This window comes from Haplochromis burtoni, unplaced genomic scaffold, assembly GCF_018398535.1.
Source record: "Haplochromis burtoni strain Fernald_Lab_line unplaced genomic scaffold, NCSU_Asbu1 Contig_34, whole genome shotgun sequence".
Taxonomy (NCBI): domain Eukaryota; kingdom Metazoa; phylum Chordata; class Actinopteri; order Cichliformes; family Cichlidae; genus Haplochromis; species Haplochromis burtoni.
In genome coordinates this window covers 1,224,376-1,242,927 of record NW_024582395.1, presented here as the reverse complement: position 1 = coordinate 1,242,927, position 18,552 = coordinate 1,224,376, and the positions used below count along the sequence as shown (strand labels likewise).

Below are 18,552 nucleotides of genomic sequence, written 5' to 3'. Positions count from 1 at the left end.
ACTGGACTTTGCACTTTCTCAATTACATGGCCCACATCTGCAGAAAGATAACACTCTAAGAGTATTTGTACTTTGAGTCCGTTTACAGCTTTTATATAATCAAACTTTGGATTGCTTGCTTACTTCAATATGGCTCCTAACAAGGTTACCGAATGTACTTTCAAAGTATTTTTTTTCATTAGACTCTTTTGCTGTTCTTAGCCTTACTGGTTCTCTGCACTTTAGCATTTTCCCCTTTGTTGTTTTAGTGATTTAAATTCCTCTTTCAGTGGAAGCATATAAGAACTTGAGTATTATTTACTTGATCTCTAAATTTCTGTACTATTCATTACTCATGAAGCTTTGTTTATCTTATCATGCTTATGCATTAAGCTGCAGCATTCCTCAGTTGTGCCAGATATGCATATATGCATGGGCCTTCCCTACATGTTTTTCTGTGACTTTGCAGAAGCATGCTGGACACCCACCAGAGTCCCGCCCTGTGTGTTCTGCAGAAAGTAAGAAAGAGAATTGCACAATCTTCTTCCATATTTTGGCTTCATAATATACCTATATATGATATGTTACATATTAACAAATCAACAGCTTTGATTTACAAGTCAAATGCACACACTATCTCCAGCACTTACATAAGATAGGCAAAAAAAATTTGTCCTCACACATTCCTTAAGGTCCCTTTAAGGACAAACTACCCTTTGGAAACTGTACATGTGCCATTATAAACATCTGTGTCCTGTCAGCAAGCAGATTTCATGCACTGTGACTTTTTAACTTGATAAAAGTGTGATGATCAGCATACTGCTGTGACTGAACTTTGTCCTCCTTCCTGATAGAAAAACAACAGGGAGGCTATATAAGGAGGGACAGAGGAGGAGGAGGCTTGTTTTTGTTCAGAGAGTTGCAGCCACGCAGAGCTGAACAGAGGGTAGGAAACTTTTTAACCAAAGGGTAAGTAACAACATTTATTATATTCTGTTAACTTACATAAAGTAAAGACCTATAAGTCAATGTTTAACTGCTGCAATAAGTAAACTGTTAAAAAACAAAACCAAAAAACCCCCCATTAGAAACCAGACGTTGGGGTATTTCGCAATATAGAATTTTTTGATGAGTGCGCAGGTTCTCTCTGCATAAACTACAACAAATATTTTGCTTGAACTTTTCTGCTTGTCATATATTGTAGAACAAATTTTTTAATATAATATTCAGTCACAAATCCTCTTAAGTTATATTTTTATATTACTTTTTGTATTTACTGCATCACTGGACTAAAATTTGTGTTGCAACACCAGTGAAAACTTCATAAAAGTGCTCTGCTCACTCTTACTAATTGCACAGATTTTGATATATACCCTATATCAAGTCCAGAAAGATTCCTAGTATGATATGAGGAATGTAAAAATTGAACACCTTCTCTGACCTTTTGTACTAATAGGCTGTGTTTTTCTGCTGAGTTTCATGCATTTCTTTCTGTTCCTTTCTGTTTTTTCTACCCTGTTCCTCTCTGAAACTAAAGTTGGGGCAGTAAGGAGGCGCCACAGAAATGTGGGCAGGCCTCAGTCTGCTCCTCACTCTCTGCCTGCTCCATGGGGGTGGGGCAGAAAGTGAGGGGGGAGGGCCCCGCTGTCAGCCACCTTCAGACTGGAGGATAGGAGACGTGGAGCCTATGAAGGGGTCAGTAGGTCGAGTGACGGTAGTGGCCCTTTTACAGGCCAGCTGACTGTTCTGCTTGGTGCAGGCTTCCAGGTATGTGCCCGTCATATGACAATGGTTGTATATCACACTTCTTATTATTTATAACACAAAAAGTGTCATGACAATGGATCAGCCCTGTGGCAAAGCACAAGGGACTGTTAACTGAGATATTATAGGAGATTTTTAAATTTGTTAAAACTGTCAAAGAAATCTTTCTATTCATATTCATAGAAGACATTTTTACTTTGACATATTGCTTTGATACTGATTCCCAATGCTCTTCTTTTGAGCAGACTAGATGGCCTGCAGCAGAAGCTGGAACGTCAGGGTCTTAAGAATGTGGTCTACATGGTCGTTAACCACCAGGGGGAGCAATCACGACATCTGCACCCTTTGCTGGAGGCCAAACTTTCCAAGAACATCATACTCTACAAGCAGGACGGGCAACAGCCTGATGTTTGGCAGACTCTGGCTGGAGAGAAAGATGACTTTTTCATTTATGACAGGTTTGACATGAAGTGGAAAATTCAGTCACATTTTTCTGGAAAAACCAATAGAACATTGTAATTTTGGACAACATATCTCACCTCCACAAGCCTAATCTTACAATGCTTTTCTGTCCCTTTGCAAACAGGTGTGGCCGTCTAACCCACCGCATTTCACTTCCATACTCCATCATTGGACAGGGCCATATTGCGCAGGCAATCAAAGACACCTACTGCAAACGCCTATGTGGCGACTGCACACATGAGGTATAGATCAAATCTAACAGAGTTGTTTTTTAAGTGAGGTAATATGATCATCATATTATAATTGTTTAATCAGAGGCAAGATCTTAAACTGAATCTCTGCTTGTAATTTCAGAGTACTGAGATCCCAGAGGAGTGCAAAGATAATGCAGAGGTCCAGCCTGATGTCCCAGCTGAACAGGACGACACCAGACATGGTCATCACCATGGTCATGGTCATCAGAATGGTCACGGTCATCAGAATGGTCACGGTCATCAGAATGGTCACGGTCATCAGAATGGTCATGGTCATGGTCATCAGAATGGTCACGGTCACGGCCACCATGGGGATAATCACGATGTTCATCCTCGTGGCTTTGGCCATGGCAGTGATCACAACAATGGCCATCATCATAGAAATCACAATGGTGCCGACCAGACACAGCACGGTGTTAGACCACATGGGCATTTCCATGAAGGTGACATGCCTCAGACCCAGCATCATTTTGATTTAGGCCAGATTCCCCAGGACGTGCACAATCAACAGGTGGCACAGGAGGCTCATGCAGTCATTGAAAGGCCTTGATTATCTAGGAAGAACAGGTGAAAGTTAAAGTACAACTGACAGGGTCTGACGGGCTCTGACAATGAAATTAAGAGCAGCTGATGCTGACACTGACGCAGGCTGTTTGGCGAGGCAGGGAGTGAGCAGCCAGTCGGTCTCTGACACTGTGATGAGGCGTTACCCACCTCCTGACGGTGACACGGGCTGATAGGCGATGCAGTCAATGACGTTAGGGAAACCTGACAGTGACGCTTGCCTCACGCTGCCTGACAGGAGCCTCAGCCAGCCCAGTGAGCCTGACCCCCAGGTGTTGTTAGCTGAGGATGAGAGCAGCTGTAAGCTGGTTCTGATGTCAGCTTCATATTAACACCAGTCAGCAACACCGGGGCCAAATGCTCTTTTTACCAACAAGTATTACCCTGAGAGAGGAGGGTGGGCATTCCTGACAGTAGAGCAATGGGTTAAATTGGAGTCAAGCAGCTATTGTGAGCTTATCATTGAAGTAATTTGAATATGATTTAAAGAATATCGCAATTTTAACTATCTCAATGTATCTGTCAGTGGGTTGCCCTCCTCCTTTCTCAGGAGTGTATGTGATTGTCATGTTTTCAAATTAGCCCCCCCATTATGTTTTTTCCATCCTTTATGAAACCAGATGCAGAAACTATGATCTAGTGGCGTCTGTATGATGTCAGGCTGGAGAAAAAGGAGAGGGTAGTTCAAAACATGATAAACGCTTCAAAGTTTTTAAAGTTCAGAAGTAGAAATGACACAAAAAACTGCAAATAAAAGTGAAAGTAATTTAGAGGAAATAGTAAACAAGAGCATCACAGTTTATGAATTAGTTAAAAATATGTCTTAAGGTTGTATTTGCCTTTTTATTAGGGAAGTCCAATAGCACTGATCCATTACTGAGGAAACCCCCTAAAAGACATTTAAATAAATCTAAAAACTATAGACCAATCATTTTTTTGTGGGGCATTCTATCGATTATCATTCTTAAGTACATATATAACAGCAGTAACTAACACATGTTTTGTGCACAAGCTTTAACATATCTCAGGTGTGACCTTTTTCCATAAGAGAAAATCTTCAAATTTTGAGTACTAACAGTACAATTTATTCTTTCACTTTTCTTTTTACCAAATTTGGTATTTAGCCTTCAGAGTTCACACATTGCTACAAGGCTTCTTTTCTTTTCTTTTTTTTTGAAGTTCAGGAAGACAGCAAGGAAAACGAGAGTAAAGCAATGAATGACTGTTTGAATACGCTCTGTTCTTAGTGATGGTTTCAGTGGGAAGACATCAGTCACCCTGAAAACCTGAAGATCGGACAGAGAACTGTATTGGAATTGTATGCAAGGTGAAAAATGAGAGTTGAATAAAGATGGCTCAATTACTCTTCTAGTTTTCGAGTATCTTCTTTTTTTCTTTCAGTGTATATATTACATGTGAATGAGGGGGATCATATTAGCTGCAATATAGTATCCTGTCCCATTTAATTCAGTAGTCACAGCTGATACTGTTTACATCAAAACAGTGCTCATACATTAAAAAAAAAAACATTGATCTTCCTTACACCTTCATGTGGGCAATTTACAACATAAGGAAACGATTCTCTCACTAGAAGAAGTAATGGACTATTTACTGAAACATGAATAAAAAAGGAAGTCTGCTAAAATGGTGTGATATCTGGCTTTCCTCATTTCCATAGGAAATGGAAATATTCTCACTGCCTTCCTCTCTCAGCTCAAATATGAGTGGTGCTGCCAGGTAGGTTTAAATGTGAGAGTATTTTTATGATTGTATGGTTGTCTGTGTTAATCCTGTAATGGACAGGAGGCCCATCCAGAGGGTACCCACCTTTACAAAGCTCAAGGGAAAATGGAAAAGTGAAGATACTAGATGTCACATAAAACATTACCTAGTAAAAGTAATTTTATTATGGAAATTATGATACAAATAAACATCGCTTTATAAGAAAATATAGGTAAATAATACTATTAAACACATTAGCCTATTAGCCTAAAACAGTTAAAAATCACTGTTGAAATGATTGGGAAATTCTTAAATGTTATCATTCCACAAACAAGTAATAATAATAATAATAATGGATTGGATTTATATAGCGCTTTTCAAGGCACCCAAAGCGCTAGTATGAACATACTCTATTAAAGTTTCTTGTTATGTAATAATGTAGTAATGATATTTCTGATGCAGTCATGTTTATCCGTTTATCCCCTGTTATCTGTGGTTACCACTACACACACACACACACACACACACACACACACACACACAAATAGTCTCCGACTAGATGAAAACTGTCATAAAGTTGATAAGCTGGCTCAGGACACTGAGGAGTTCCTGATTTAGAGAGTGGGATTTAATGTTTCAGCAACTCAGAAATCTGTGAGTAGATACTTTTTCCCTTTAGATGATCTGGAGATGATTTCTGTAAAAAGTGTTTTCACTGTTTTCCCAAATATGTATCAGCAGGTGGCGATAAAGATCTAGACAATAAACCACCACTACACCACCATTGAGCCATCGAGCTGATGTGTATACTGTTGAAGCCCTTCCATTCATACAGATTTGATAGAGCCTTTAATTGACAAATTCACTGACAAATCCTCCCAAATTAGCATTTTTCATACATTTCATACAATGAAATAAAGGGACTTCTTAGGTTATTGGGTTACTCTCACATTTTCAAGGATCAAAGTGTCTGTTTCTAGTTTCCTGCAACATATCGACAAATGTGCAGAAGCAAAGCACACATCGCACTCCCAGTTTATGTTATGCAATTATTTATTTGGCTAAAGGAAAACACTTTGCTTGCACATGCTGATGACACGCTTACATTTCTGGTTTATAGTGATTGCACTGATGAGTTCTTGTTGGTTTGGCATTGTATGACTGTTTGCTTGTTATTAAAATAGCTTTAGATGCAACAAACATTAACAGAAGTGTCATCTAGAAGAGGGGCACCTTAAGCTCATCTTTCTATACTAACATTGGTGTAATGATGCCAGTGTCCAGCTCCAAAATCTGTGAAATTATCTCAAAGACTTAAAGCACACCAGCTTCTGTTCAGTGTTATAGCTGAATTGCCTGTTGGACTGTGTGTCTGAAAAGGTCAACAAGCAACCGGAGGTAATAAATGAAGCTGAGGTGGACTGCTTGTGTGGGCGTAATTGGGCTGAAGATCCAATACAGAGGAACAGTGACTTATGGGTAATTACCTGCAATGTCCTGAGACAAAGAGCTGTGAGTGGCTGTCTCTCTGATTCAATCAGCCCCACACAGAGCTGGGCAGTACACAGCCTGTCTTAATTGTCCGATATGCTTTCCCCTCGATGCACGGATGCACAACGTTTCCTGCAGCCGTTTTCTCTCCATTTATACCGGCAGCGACAGAGACTCACACGCTTGTGAACTCATTCGCACAAAGTTCCTCTGTGTTTCTCACAAACAAGCGCACATTCTTCCCACTCCAACTGCCACACATACACGGATGTAATTCCAGTGTTCATCTCTGTCAGACACACACACGGAAATCTGTTTGCATTTAAACTCTAAGACCACATTGGGCAGCAAATTTTCTTCATTAACAGCCTTCTTCTGTCACTCAGTGCTGATCTGAGCTGACCTTTACTGTGCAGTATGCACTTTCAATGCTATTATACTTTTAATGACACAGCTGGCAGTGGTTTTGGGAGGTCTTGTGAAGAGCTTGTTGAGCTGCATCTTGAAACGGAATTAGTCATAAACACTGTTGTAAATTATCTATAATAAGTAACACGATCTCGATAACTCGGGGAAATCTAATTTGTCTAGTTTACGTTTGCATTTAAAACGCTAGATTAGTTGAAAATAAAATAACTGGTCCAACACACAGCGTACAAATTGGAGATGGAGTTAAATGCAGCTTAGAAAGGCGCTTCGTAAACAGCATTAGCAGTTAGATTTGCCTTTGAAAACGTTTTTATTTTTTCATTCTTGAAGACAACACGACAAAAATAATGACCAAGATGCTGTATATTTATTTTGTAACTTGTCGAGAGCTTATTGATCACATATACAACATCAGAAAGGCTCAATTGGCAAGAGAACAATATCAAATAAACATCACAAACAAGTTCTTAGCCCCGAGTAAAACAGCAGCCAACAGACAAGGACAGCGGCTCCAAGGACGGAGGGGGTGGGTGTGAGGGGTTTGTGTCAAAATATGAAGAAAACAAGCCAATGCAAACCGAAACGTCATACTTGAGACCACAATGGTGATGGGTCTGATTTTGGCATGCAGAACATTTCCAGCTTTATTAATCAAGATGACAACACTGCAGCGAAAATATTACTCATGCAGCACCATTCACAGTTAATTTGGCTAAGGTGGTGGGGCAGACAAATAAATAGCACATGGAAGGAAAGAGAGTGAAACCACTGAAGGTCATTAAAAATCAGACTGTATACCGCTGTACTCAAGTCAAGAATGAAAGTGTTTCCTCAACAAGCTGAAAAATGTGTGGCTCGGTGCTCTTTGCTTGATAACGAGCAACAACCAGCACAGATTCCAGCAAAACTACTTCCAGACACTGTAGAACGACAAAAGCCACACTTGGACTGACAGGCTGGGGGCTAAAAGGCATCATTATAAAATATTTTACCCCCGTCAAAAAATGCACTTTCAAATAATGAAATGCTGAAATCACATAGCGGGAGGAAAGTCCGAGCACAGAGTTACAATATACCTATTCACTCTGCCTCTTTTTTGATATGACTTCATTAAAAATCTGCATTTATCTATCTATAAATCTTATAGCAAATATTAAATACTCCATTACAATACATCTTTCTAGTAATCTGTTAAAAGCAATCTGTGTAAAATACGTTCTTTAAACAAAACTGAAGCTTATCGACACTGATACTGTTCCTCACTTTCTGATTACTCTGCTGACTAGAAAATATATAATACTAGTTTATAGCGCTGTTTTTTTTCACTCACTTGATACAAAATATGTCTACATCAGATATATATTGTACGTGTACAAAGTGCTTCTTCTAAAGTGTCTGTAACATTTATAAGCTTGAAATAACATTTGAAATGTAGTAAACATTTGCACAGCTTGAAGAAAAGAAGCACCTCCCAAATATTTCTATCGTACTGTAACCTTTAAAAAACACTTTAACAGATTTAACTTTTTTTTTCTTCCTTTTTTTCCTTTTTCCACATTTCAGTTTGTACACTTTTAAAAATCACCATGGTACAACTGATACAGGATCAAAACAGTGCTTTTCCCATGATCTGATCTTCCTTCATAAAGTCAGAGAGCCTTCTGGGGGTCTTTGGATGAGTGTAAACACTGTGAAAGATTCTCGGGGCGAAACGGTCACGTTACAATGCTACTGATTACGGACGTCGCCTGCAAAACACTTACGTACATGTTATAATGATCGTTGCGCTCTCTCGACTGACACCACAGTAAGGCTCAATGCGGGAAATATACATGCACTGAGCAGCAATATATTGTGGCTACTACTAATGACGCAAAATATATATGCTTGTAATTTTACAGCAACAGTCAATATATTAAGACTTTTCTGCAACAGCAAGGACTCGCTGGGATCATTCGCGCCAGGCTGCAACGACATAATGCTGAGATATAAAGGCGAGATAGAGAGAAGTGGCACATATTTATCAGATTCCCATTAAAAAAAATCATTTTATGGCTCTTGCATTGCTATGAGATTGTCAGATTAAAAGGCATATATTATCTGACTCATCTATCCACTTATCTGTATTAACGATGTATTTCTATGCTGGATGTGCTTCCTTTGCTCTGTAGAATACATTTGTGTTATGGTGAGAAAAGCTCATTTGGAGGCTGCCAAATGGAGGTTGTTCAGATTCAGATTGATTTCACCCACATTGTGCGCATGCGCCATTAGCGTGCTGCCTGCTGTAACCCTAATTTCCTTCGGGATTAATAAAGTATTCTGATTCTGATTGTATTGCAAAAATCCCCCAATTCCCAGGACAAATTTATTGTAAACATTATAAAGATATCTAACTTATTAAGCAACAATATATAACTGAGCTTTTCTTGGGGAGGAATGCTCGCAGCTACATACATGTCAGTTTGCAAGTGGTCAGTACAAACTTTCATAATCACTTTGGATTTGAAAGGTTTTGTGAGCATGATTAGCAGGATGCTTATTGTGGTTTGCAGCTGATAAACTAGGTGAACGAGGCAAAGACTAAAATATGATTAAGGGAAATAGTTTTACGCATTATTGTCTTGTATGCATGCACGCACGTGCGTGTTGCCGTTGCAGTGCTTGTGCAGATTTTTAAAAGCGATATCTCTGCACAGTTCACCTACACTGTCCACTTCTAGATCTTGCCTGCACAAAGCAATGCATAAATGCACAAGTTGTGATTGCATAAACATAGTACCATAGCACAGAACTGGCAAGCCACTTATAATATTATAGGCACAGGCTGTTAACACTTGGCAGTTAATAGGTAGAAAGATTTAGCTAATTACATTTAAAGTATACTTTCACAGTCTTTCAGCTTGCTTCATTTACACCAGAGGAATACAAACCCCAAGAAGAAAGCTTGAGCATTATGGTTTAAGTTAAAAAAAAATACGCTGCCCTAGTCTCTCTGAATTGCTAGCTGTGTGCATGTGTCCCTTTCTCTCCGGTAAACTACTTAATCAACGTGCCCTTGAGCAAGGCACTTGGTGGTGCTCTGTAACGTATAGCCTAGTTTTCTCCCAGCTGTGAGTGAAACTGATAGAATTCTTCCTCATAATACAAGTGCTGCACTTCAGTGCAACGTATGAACTTGGCGTCAAAATTAAATGTCAATAAATAACCTAAAAAAAACCCAAACAAACCACACAATGTATATCAGCGTGTGATATTCAATTAATTATGGGTACTAGTCCATGAAGTGTTTTAATTTCTCTACTGTGTCTACTTATGTGTAAGTTAGTGGTTTCCTTCATTTCCCAGATTTCCTTTAAGCACTTTCCACGAAAAGAAAGAGGTATAACTGTGACTGGACTAACTTTAATTTGCTGTTGGTGTTTGTTGCCCTGACTTTGGTATCTCTTGTGTGTGTATACGCGTGCTGGATGTTTTTTTCTATTTGTTTAAAGCATTAAACATTCTATTGAACTAGAGGTTAAGAGGAACATAGCTTGACATTATACGACCTCAATTCCATTACTTACTCTGAAAATATGAACAGCTACCTTTTAGATAAAATGAAGACTGGAATGCAAGCTAAATCTGGATAGGTATTGAACAGTGTACTTGGTTGTTTTTTTTTATAAAAAATATATCTCTAGTGAAGTGCTAATATGATATGATGAGATAAGAACGGTCTATTGATAAACTGATAAAGTACCTCGTGGGGTAAACAGCATCACCGCCAGCAATGACCTTTGTTTGGTGTGAAAACTCACACCATCAGTCATGCACTGAAAGCACTCTGTAAAATTAAGACTGTAACAGTGTCATTGCTCTGGACACAATAAGCCAGAGATACAATGCAACACAAGGCAGTTAAGCATTGATATTATGTTTGCTTGGCTCACTGTAATCATGCATGGATGCATGAGATGCTGACGAAACAGAGCAAACTGTGCATTTGGTTTATGATGTTAATATTTGGCTGCCTCAAAAGAAAGAACGCCTTTAGCAGATGCAAAGAAGTTAAGAGAGTATCTTGTAGCCTTTTATATCTGCCTTTCAGCATCCTCTGAAAATAGACACCCGTACACATCTCAGCCGCCCAGTGTGCTGGGAGTTACTTGGTTTCCAACGGGTATCGGTTAGGACGACTGCGGGTAACTTCCTGGTGAATCAGCCTTACATGTAAAGGTCTGATGTCTTTGTCATTTCATTGTGAGAGGTTTCCCAGCAGGTCTGGGGTAATGTACCCCACAGGCATAGGTGCCTTGAGTGGGTGCTGTGGCAGGCAGGAAGGGGGGGTCTGGTGGCTAGGCAGGTTAAGGAGCAGACTGTGATGACTGTCTAACTCCTGAACCACTGTGTAGTCTGCAACAGGAGCAAAAAACTGGGGGGAGTCAGGAAGAATGTAAGGCGACTGATTAACCTCCGTTGTGGCTGCAGGTCTGGGCTCCACTGGCTGAGGATGTATGATGTGGTACCCCTCACCGGGCATGGGAGAGCTAGAGGGAGGAGTGCTGATTTGCTGGATACTGCTCTCTGTACTGAAGGCACTTCCTTCTGGATCCACTACTAGCAGCTGAAACTGTGGCTCTTTTTGCTTCCGTTCCTCAGACTCCTCACTGTCTTCACTCTCTTTCCGCTTCTTTTTTGTCTCCTTCTCGGCGGCTGAGATGCTCTCCTGGATTCTGAGTTGCTGTCCAGGAGACAACACCACACCACCAGAGGGCATAACATTGCTAACCTGAGCATAGAAGTCTGTGTTGACCCAGGTCTGGGGCCCTCTGGTTTGGGTTTGGATGAGCTGTCTTTCACCTGTCTCAGAGGCTGAGGATCTTTCTACAGTATCAAGGGAGGTTTCCTCTTCATCAGGTTGTCCTGGTAGAAGCGTGGCCATCAGCATTAGTGTTTCTTCTTCAGGGAGATCTGTGTTGTAACAGGTGGCCTGGGCGGACTCAGCATCTGGACCACTTGAGGAGAAGCCAAAAAAACAAGAAAGGCAAAGAAATGAGTATTCACGGAGCTATTTGATTAAACAAATAACACCTTTAAATGTAAATCTTTGCCATACCTGATTGAATTAGAGCAACTTATGTTGATGTGTTGACTGACAGGTTGGGACTGACCCAGGAGTTTCTGGGTGTCTGAGCCCCGGTTATCCTCCTTTTCTCCACTATCTACATCCTCTGTCTCACTGACCTCCATGAGCTCCACCCACGGCTCATCTTGGTAGAAATCTGGTGCATAAATGGGCAGGCCATCCATTCCTCCACCACTCAGCATAAAATTCAGCTCATCCAGCTTCCCCTTCTGCAAGTGTACAAACAAGTGTTCTGACATTTAGGCTCCAGAAATTGACAGTTTCCTCTGTAAAACACTCTGACTTTGCACACTTACGTCTAAAATTTTAAACCCAACAAAAAGTGTATGGCAGCTTGGTCTACTCACAAATTAACAACGTAACTTATTTATTAATTTACATCAGGATTTTTTTTTTTAATTGTTCAGAGGTGAGATTGTTTTGTATGGCTTTTAAATGCACTCTGTGAATAATACACCCACAACACAATCCTGAATCATGATGCTCTTTCTGTCTAATTCCCTCTGAGTGGTCCTTATGTCCATTTTTTCTTGTTATTTATATTCAGTTTTGTTTCACGTTTAATTGGTGGTTGAGTCAGATGATAAACTGGTAGTGAGTGTGAGAGAGAGACGAGGGAGTGATGTGGTGATTTTGTGACCTAACACATCTCTACAATATGAGCCGCACAGACAGACAGGAGTCTGTTTTCTATCCAAATTACAATTGAAATATAATTTTAAAAATGTGATTACACAATCCCTTATATAATGATTTTACTTCCAAACATTGCCTTTTTTTAAATCTGATTAAAATACACAACAATTTTGATCCCCCTCTGACAGTCACGCTACTTGACTGCGGGGGTCTAGCATTTGCTTGAAAAATCACAGACCAGAAATACCTTCAATAGCTCTGAATCGATGCCTTTGATTTTGGGTGCAGGAACAGGCGGCAGCAGAAATATCATTAATCTGCAATGACAGAAGAACGAGAGAGAAAGAGAGAGATGTGCACCTGTGATTTAGCAAATGTCTCATTGTTTCACAGATGTTTTGGACACCACAGATGCATGAAAGAGAGGGAGTGCGTGAGTGCTCGTACCGGTTCTGCTGAGAGATGACTATGAGCATGATGAGTATGAGGATACCCACAGTCCCAAATACAAAAACCAGTGTGAGATGGACAGGAAACTCTAAGAAGCAAAATGAAACAGAACTCGTCATAATAATGATGACAACCAGTCCTCTGGCTTCATCAATCATACTGTGTTAAATGCTCAAAGGAAAAAAAAAACAGTTTGCAGTTCACCAAAAATGCATTGCATCATTCTAACACATGCGTTACCTGTGCTAGGAATCTCAGTCACTTGAATGAAGATGGATTCACTGAACTCGCCAAATTTAATGAAAACCTGCATCCTGCAGCGGATGTGTACTTCATATTCTTTTCCTAAGTGCAGACCGTAGATTGTCTGATGAGAGTGTGGCTGAATCTCCAACTGAAAATTGCAAAAACAGACAAACCTTTTGTAAATTAAAAAAAGAAATGATGATGATGTGCTTAAAAAGAATGATGCAGCTATCCTGACAGAAATAGTAACAACACCAATGCTAAAGGCTGAGTAAGAAAAGGAGGGTGTCAAGAGGTCCGTTTTTATTTTTGGCACCTGTAACTACACAATTACTGATGCACTTCAGATAGACTGGATAGATGACATGCTATTATAACAGATGGACGTGAGGTCCCCAACCATCAGGCAAGCCAAGCGGTAATGAATACGAGCCTGTACACAGTCCCATGGCCTCTGACCTACAGATCCCTCCCTTCTCTTCCTTCACAGATGCTAAGGCCTTGCTCTGGCTTTCACAGCCTTGCCAGCAAAGCTCCAACTGCATTTTAACTACAAGTGTTCAGGGGGGAGGGAAAGAGAAACATAACACTCTGCTTCGATGACCTACAATTCATTTTTAAGAGCATGAGATTTTCTTTTTTTATTTGTGTTAATGTGCATGTGCAAAATCTGCTTTTGTCAATGTGAGGAACTGTGTGTAAAAATAAATAATGGGCAAGATTATTAAAAAGTTAGGAATAAAAGACTTACTGCTTCCCAGTTTGTGGTATTTCCCTCTCTGTACTGCAACTCATACTCCAAACGCATCCATCCCAACCTAACATCAGCAGTAGGTGGGGACTCCCAGTTAACCATGACATCATAATTTAGCCTGGAAGGACTTATAGTCAGCAGGGTCCAGTTTAAAGACACTGGCGGGTCAGGACGTACTGTCAGAGAAAAGGCAAAAGTTCATATTCGAACAGAAGGAAAGGACACTTCTAGTTACTGATTTGGTATGCTAATTTAGGATCACATAAAAAAGGTTAACAGAATACTAAAAAAATACTGCTTATGTTCAAAAGGTCAATATCTGTTCAATCCAGACTGTGTCACTCCCTTTACAAAGATTAAAACATTTAATTCCATTTAACAGATTTAAAACTAAATGATCAACACGTTTTGTTTTTCTCTTTTTTCTTCATTAATTTAACACGATTGATGAGGACATAAGGACAAAGCAAAGAAGTGAAAACCTCCACGAAATCATAATTATTAAAGAAGGAGTCCTCCCATCACATTACATTTGTGTAAAACATTGATATTTTGAACTGAGACTGGAGCAAACGCAAGCAATATTGATTGAAACTGCACAGGTCTGATTTGATATTATCATGAACACATCACAAATAGATATTTCTTTGGTATAACTGGAAACGTTGGCCATAAAGAAGAGGGGGAGAAGGCATTTTAAACAATGTCAAGAATCATCTGGAGCTGATTCAACAAGTAGTTGCTACGCTCCTTCTATAAACAAAGAGGTTTGGAAGAATAAGCAGCAACTAAAAGCCTGACCCTACTACAGGTCAAGTGTCTAAGACAACATCCACAATTAATTTGTACTCATAAAAAGAACAAACAAAGATCTTTCCATGAAGAAGATGTCAGGCAACATATGACGTTGCCATATGATAATATATTGCTTGTCAGCATCTTCTAGACTCAAAGTATTTACCACTTAAGCACTGTTTATCTGACATAAGTCCAAAAACAAGTCGAATTTCCAGGTATCCTTCTGCACGAGTAATTCATTGAACTAGAAATAACCATTTTGTGCTGTGAAATATGAATATATAATTACATATGAATACATTAAGTAACATCTGTAAAGATCTCCTAATGCTACAAAGGATTTTTACAGACAACCTGAAAATGTGAAACAGTAGGATGTCAAATTTGCTGATAAATCAAAACTTTTTAAAAAATCTGTAAATATGCACAAATCTTGGCTACTAACCAATATTCTCCACCCTGAAACAGTCATCTTCATTGAAATAGGTGATGTTGTTTTGAGTGCGAAGCTGCATGCAGTAAGTGATCCATATGGATGTGTGATGTGCATCAAAGAAACATTCCCTATTTGAATGGATATACTCGGGACACTCCTTCCACTGGCTTGTAGGAGACCTGAATGAGTGAAACAATGGCAGAAGAAACATAAGAAGAAGTAAAAAACTAAATTCTTGTCAAGTAAAGGTTATATCATCATTAATGGAGCTCACTGATTCACACAAAACAATGTGCCTACGTGAAGTTTTCTACAAAACAAGCAATTATTAGGATTTCTGAGAGTATAGCAAGCATTTTGGAGATTACACTTACTCTTTTTTAAGGTAGAAGACTCGGAGTGCTCCAGGGGAGGAGAGGTTGTGGAAGGTGCCAGGACTCCACCAGCAGCGGAACGTCTCCTGGTCCCTTGATATACACTCAGTAAAATGAGGCTCAATGAGAGCTGAAAGACAGAGTTAGAAGAGCAATGATTAGAAAGGAAGTGAGACTGCATTAGGATAATGAATCACCTTTATTAACATCTATCAGCGTCTGCAGGGGCTTTGCTTTATTGGTCTAACAATACAGAGATACACGGTCTCCTAGGGGCCCGCTATCAATTTGAAAATCATTGCTGTGTTTTCAAATTATCAAATGCGCAAGATTTTCAGAAAGCTTACTCTGAACTTGAGGTCAAGCATACTGAGATTCAAAATCATCTGAGATATTTAGTAGATGCACCTTTAGTATCAATTTCATATGGAGCCCTTCAAAGGACATTGGAGAAAAAAGTTTAAGATGTATTTTTGCGAGAGCCTGAGTTACTTGTGCGAGATCCCGCAAAAGTTTTTGATTGAACTCCAAGCACTTCCAGGTCAGTAATGAGACCTTGGAAACCACAGTTATGGAGGACATACACCCGTGGGACAGATGAATAGATTTTTAGTTTGAGCTTGGCCTAAACTATGAAATTAGATCAGTGCTTGACAGTAGAGACTGTTTTTATAAGTGAGAGACATCTGAAGAGGGTCCTTAGTGCAAGAGGACACACTCATCTGAAGGAGTACTCTGACCTGGCAGTCTTGGCTGAATTCATTAACAGCCAGCTGCAGTACTCGGGTACTGATAGATGCGCGGAAAAAGTCTTTCTCAGGATCTCGCAAAACTTTTTCGGGACTCTGCAAAAGTAACTTGAATTTTCGCAGAAGTACATCTTCTTTTTTTCCCCCCACCAATATTCCATTCCTTGAAAATCCTACTTCGCCTTGTTCTCTAGTTATAAACTTCACGAGATATTCAGAAACCTTGACCTTGAGGTCACTGAGGTTCTAACTCATCTGAGATTTTTAGCAGATGCACCTATAATATCATTTTGAAGCTCCTATGTCTCCTTGTTCTCGAGTTATAACATTCACAAACTTTGCGCCACTTGCCCATCCGTCCTCTTGCCCGGTAGTGTGACACCAATGCTGCATGAGCCTTTTACAGCTCAGTCACCTTTAATTGCACTAATATCATGACTTCTGGTGGTGTCAGACATCACTTTTTCACGGAAAGGCTGAGTAAACTTGCTGAAATCTAATCTTAACCTCAGAATTGCAGAAACTTGCCACAGTTGAAAACAATAAAAACACAACAGATAATAGCACCTTAAGGTTACAATCCACATTTAAAGACTATCAGATGAGCTCTGGGTATTAAGTGTAATCCTGCATTATTTGTACTCAAAGAGTTGCTAGACAAATGGAAAATGCTTCCACATGATTTCTGAAACAATGCACAAATACAAACTTGCAAATGTGCCAGAAATATTTTATTCCTTTCTTTTAACAACTGCTGCTGCTACCCTGTGAATCCCATGAATATCATTGCGCGCACATACGAGTAGAAAAAAAAAAGAACTTGCTAAAAAAGTATTATGCTGCTAACGTTTCGATCTGTCCAAACATTTCGTAACAACCTAACCCCTCCTCCCTCCCAGCCCCCCCCCGCTCCTGTCGGAGATCAGTTTCTCGCCCAGCAGAATATAGAGTCCCAGAGTTTGGTGCAACCATAAATAAGCAGCTGAAAGTACCATTGATTTCTGCTCCACTGGCTCTCCGCCAGCTCTCTCTTCTCACTGCCTGCATTATAAATCACACACAGACCTAGAACATAAACATGCATCAAAACACAGGGGAAAGAAATTACAGACCAACTGGAGCTGATAGTTTCTAAACATAAAACCAAAACATATCTCCACACAGACTCGTTAAAGATTGTTCACTTGTAAAAAAAAAAAAAAAAAAAGAAGAAGAAGAAGAAGAAAGGCACGCTACTGGCATCTGCATACAGACATACACCTACCAAGCATGCATCCTGATTCAACTTACACACATCTAACTACAACAAGACAAGCTATCAACAAGACCAACTCAGGCAGGGCAGTCAACGCACACACCATTTATTCACGTGGAATATAAACCTACTTCGTTTCCATGCTATTTGGTGCCAGTATAACCTCATAATTCTCTGCATTCCTGTGCAGTTGTGCCTTTCCCACCTCCCTTCCCTTCACCTTTTGCACGCTGTTGTGCTTCCCCGAGGTTTGCTATTTCAGCTCGGCTTCCCGTCCCCATCCAACAAATTCCAGCTGCAACCATCAAAGAGCTTTCTGCAGACGCTGAATGCAAGAAGGCCTTAGAACTACAGAAGAATAGGATACTACAGAAGCAAAACTTCTAAGGTCCTAGGGTTTTTATATGGGCTGTAAATTTGGGGGGATAATAATTTGTATTGATTGGTACTAACACGTCTGGAAATGTTTGGGGTTGCTCACAACTCACAAGACTTTTTATGATCATCAATAATTACGTAATAAGACGAGCATTTTTTTTTACGCGTTTCATCTTCCAGTTGTTATTCTTGTCTGCGAGAGAAGAAGAATCTTGAGGTCAAAGAGCAATGCCGTATTTTAAAAAAGCTATTTGCATTTTTTGAACTTAAAACCATGTCAAAGGTGAAAGGTTGAGCCGCAACACCTGGAGGGTCACACTCTAATTTTGTCATTCTCTCTCATTTCCTCCTTTTCAGTATTTCAAAGGATAAAAACGGGACCGTTCCAGCTGTAACTGACTCACAAGCCAGGGGTAATGTTTTGACAGGAGGATGTTGATTACCTGACTACATAGGCTTGTAATATTTTTTTAAGGCTGTGCTCACATTATCAGCATGTAGTCATATATAACTACATATATAACTATACTTGAGTTTCAGTAATGGAAAGCTAAATCCTGCCTGTACCTGCCAGGTACTAAATGAGCTGAAAGCCTGTGGCTGGAAGAAGAAAACTAATTTGAACATGTGTGTGCGTATGTGTGTGTACATGTGTGTGTGTGGGTGTACTGCCTCATCCT

The 18,552-nt window shown here is 39.8% G+C and overlaps 2 protein-coding genes across 2 annotated transcripts in view; one reads left to right on the top strand and one right to left on the bottom strand.

Annotated features, from left to right (window-relative positions):
* Positions 1 to 817: 817 nt before the first annotated feature.
* On the top strand, positions 818 to 4,394 carry selenop (selenoprotein P). Its single transcript, XM_014332573.2, has 5 exons — positions 818 to 948; positions 1,517 to 1,746; positions 1,989 to 2,201; positions 2,330 to 2,447; positions 2,560 to 4,394. Exons 2-5 carry the CDS (start codon positions 1,544 to 1,546, stop codon positions 3,307 to 3,309), a joined length of 1,284 nt encoding a protein of 427 aa, XP_014188059.2. The 5' UTR covers positions 818 to 948; positions 1,517 to 1,543; the 3' UTR covers positions 3,310 to 4,394.
* ghra (growth hormone receptor a) overlaps positions 3,864 to 18,552 on the bottom strand; it is a 26,964-nt gene continuing 12,275 nt past the window's right edge. Inside the window, exons 3-10 of the mRNA XM_005919004.3 lie at positions 15,491 to 15,620; positions 15,126 to 15,295; positions 13,880 to 14,058; positions 13,123 to 13,276; positions 12,880 to 12,970; positions 12,680 to 12,749; positions 11,767 to 12,005; positions 3,864 to 11,665 (exon numbers count right to left, since the gene is read on the bottom strand). Of these exons, the coding sequence (XP_005919066.1) occupies positions 10,906 to 11,665; positions 11,767 to 12,005; positions 12,680 to 12,749; positions 12,880 to 12,970; positions 13,123 to 13,276; positions 13,880 to 14,058; positions 15,126 to 15,295; positions 15,491 to 15,620 (1,793 nt within the window). The 3' untranslated portion in view covers positions 3,864 to 10,905. The remainder of the gene's footprint in view (positions 11,666 to 11,766; positions 12,006 to 12,679; positions 12,750 to 12,879; positions 12,971 to 13,122; positions 13,277 to 13,879; positions 14,059 to 15,125; positions 15,296 to 15,490; positions 15,621 to 18,552) is intronic.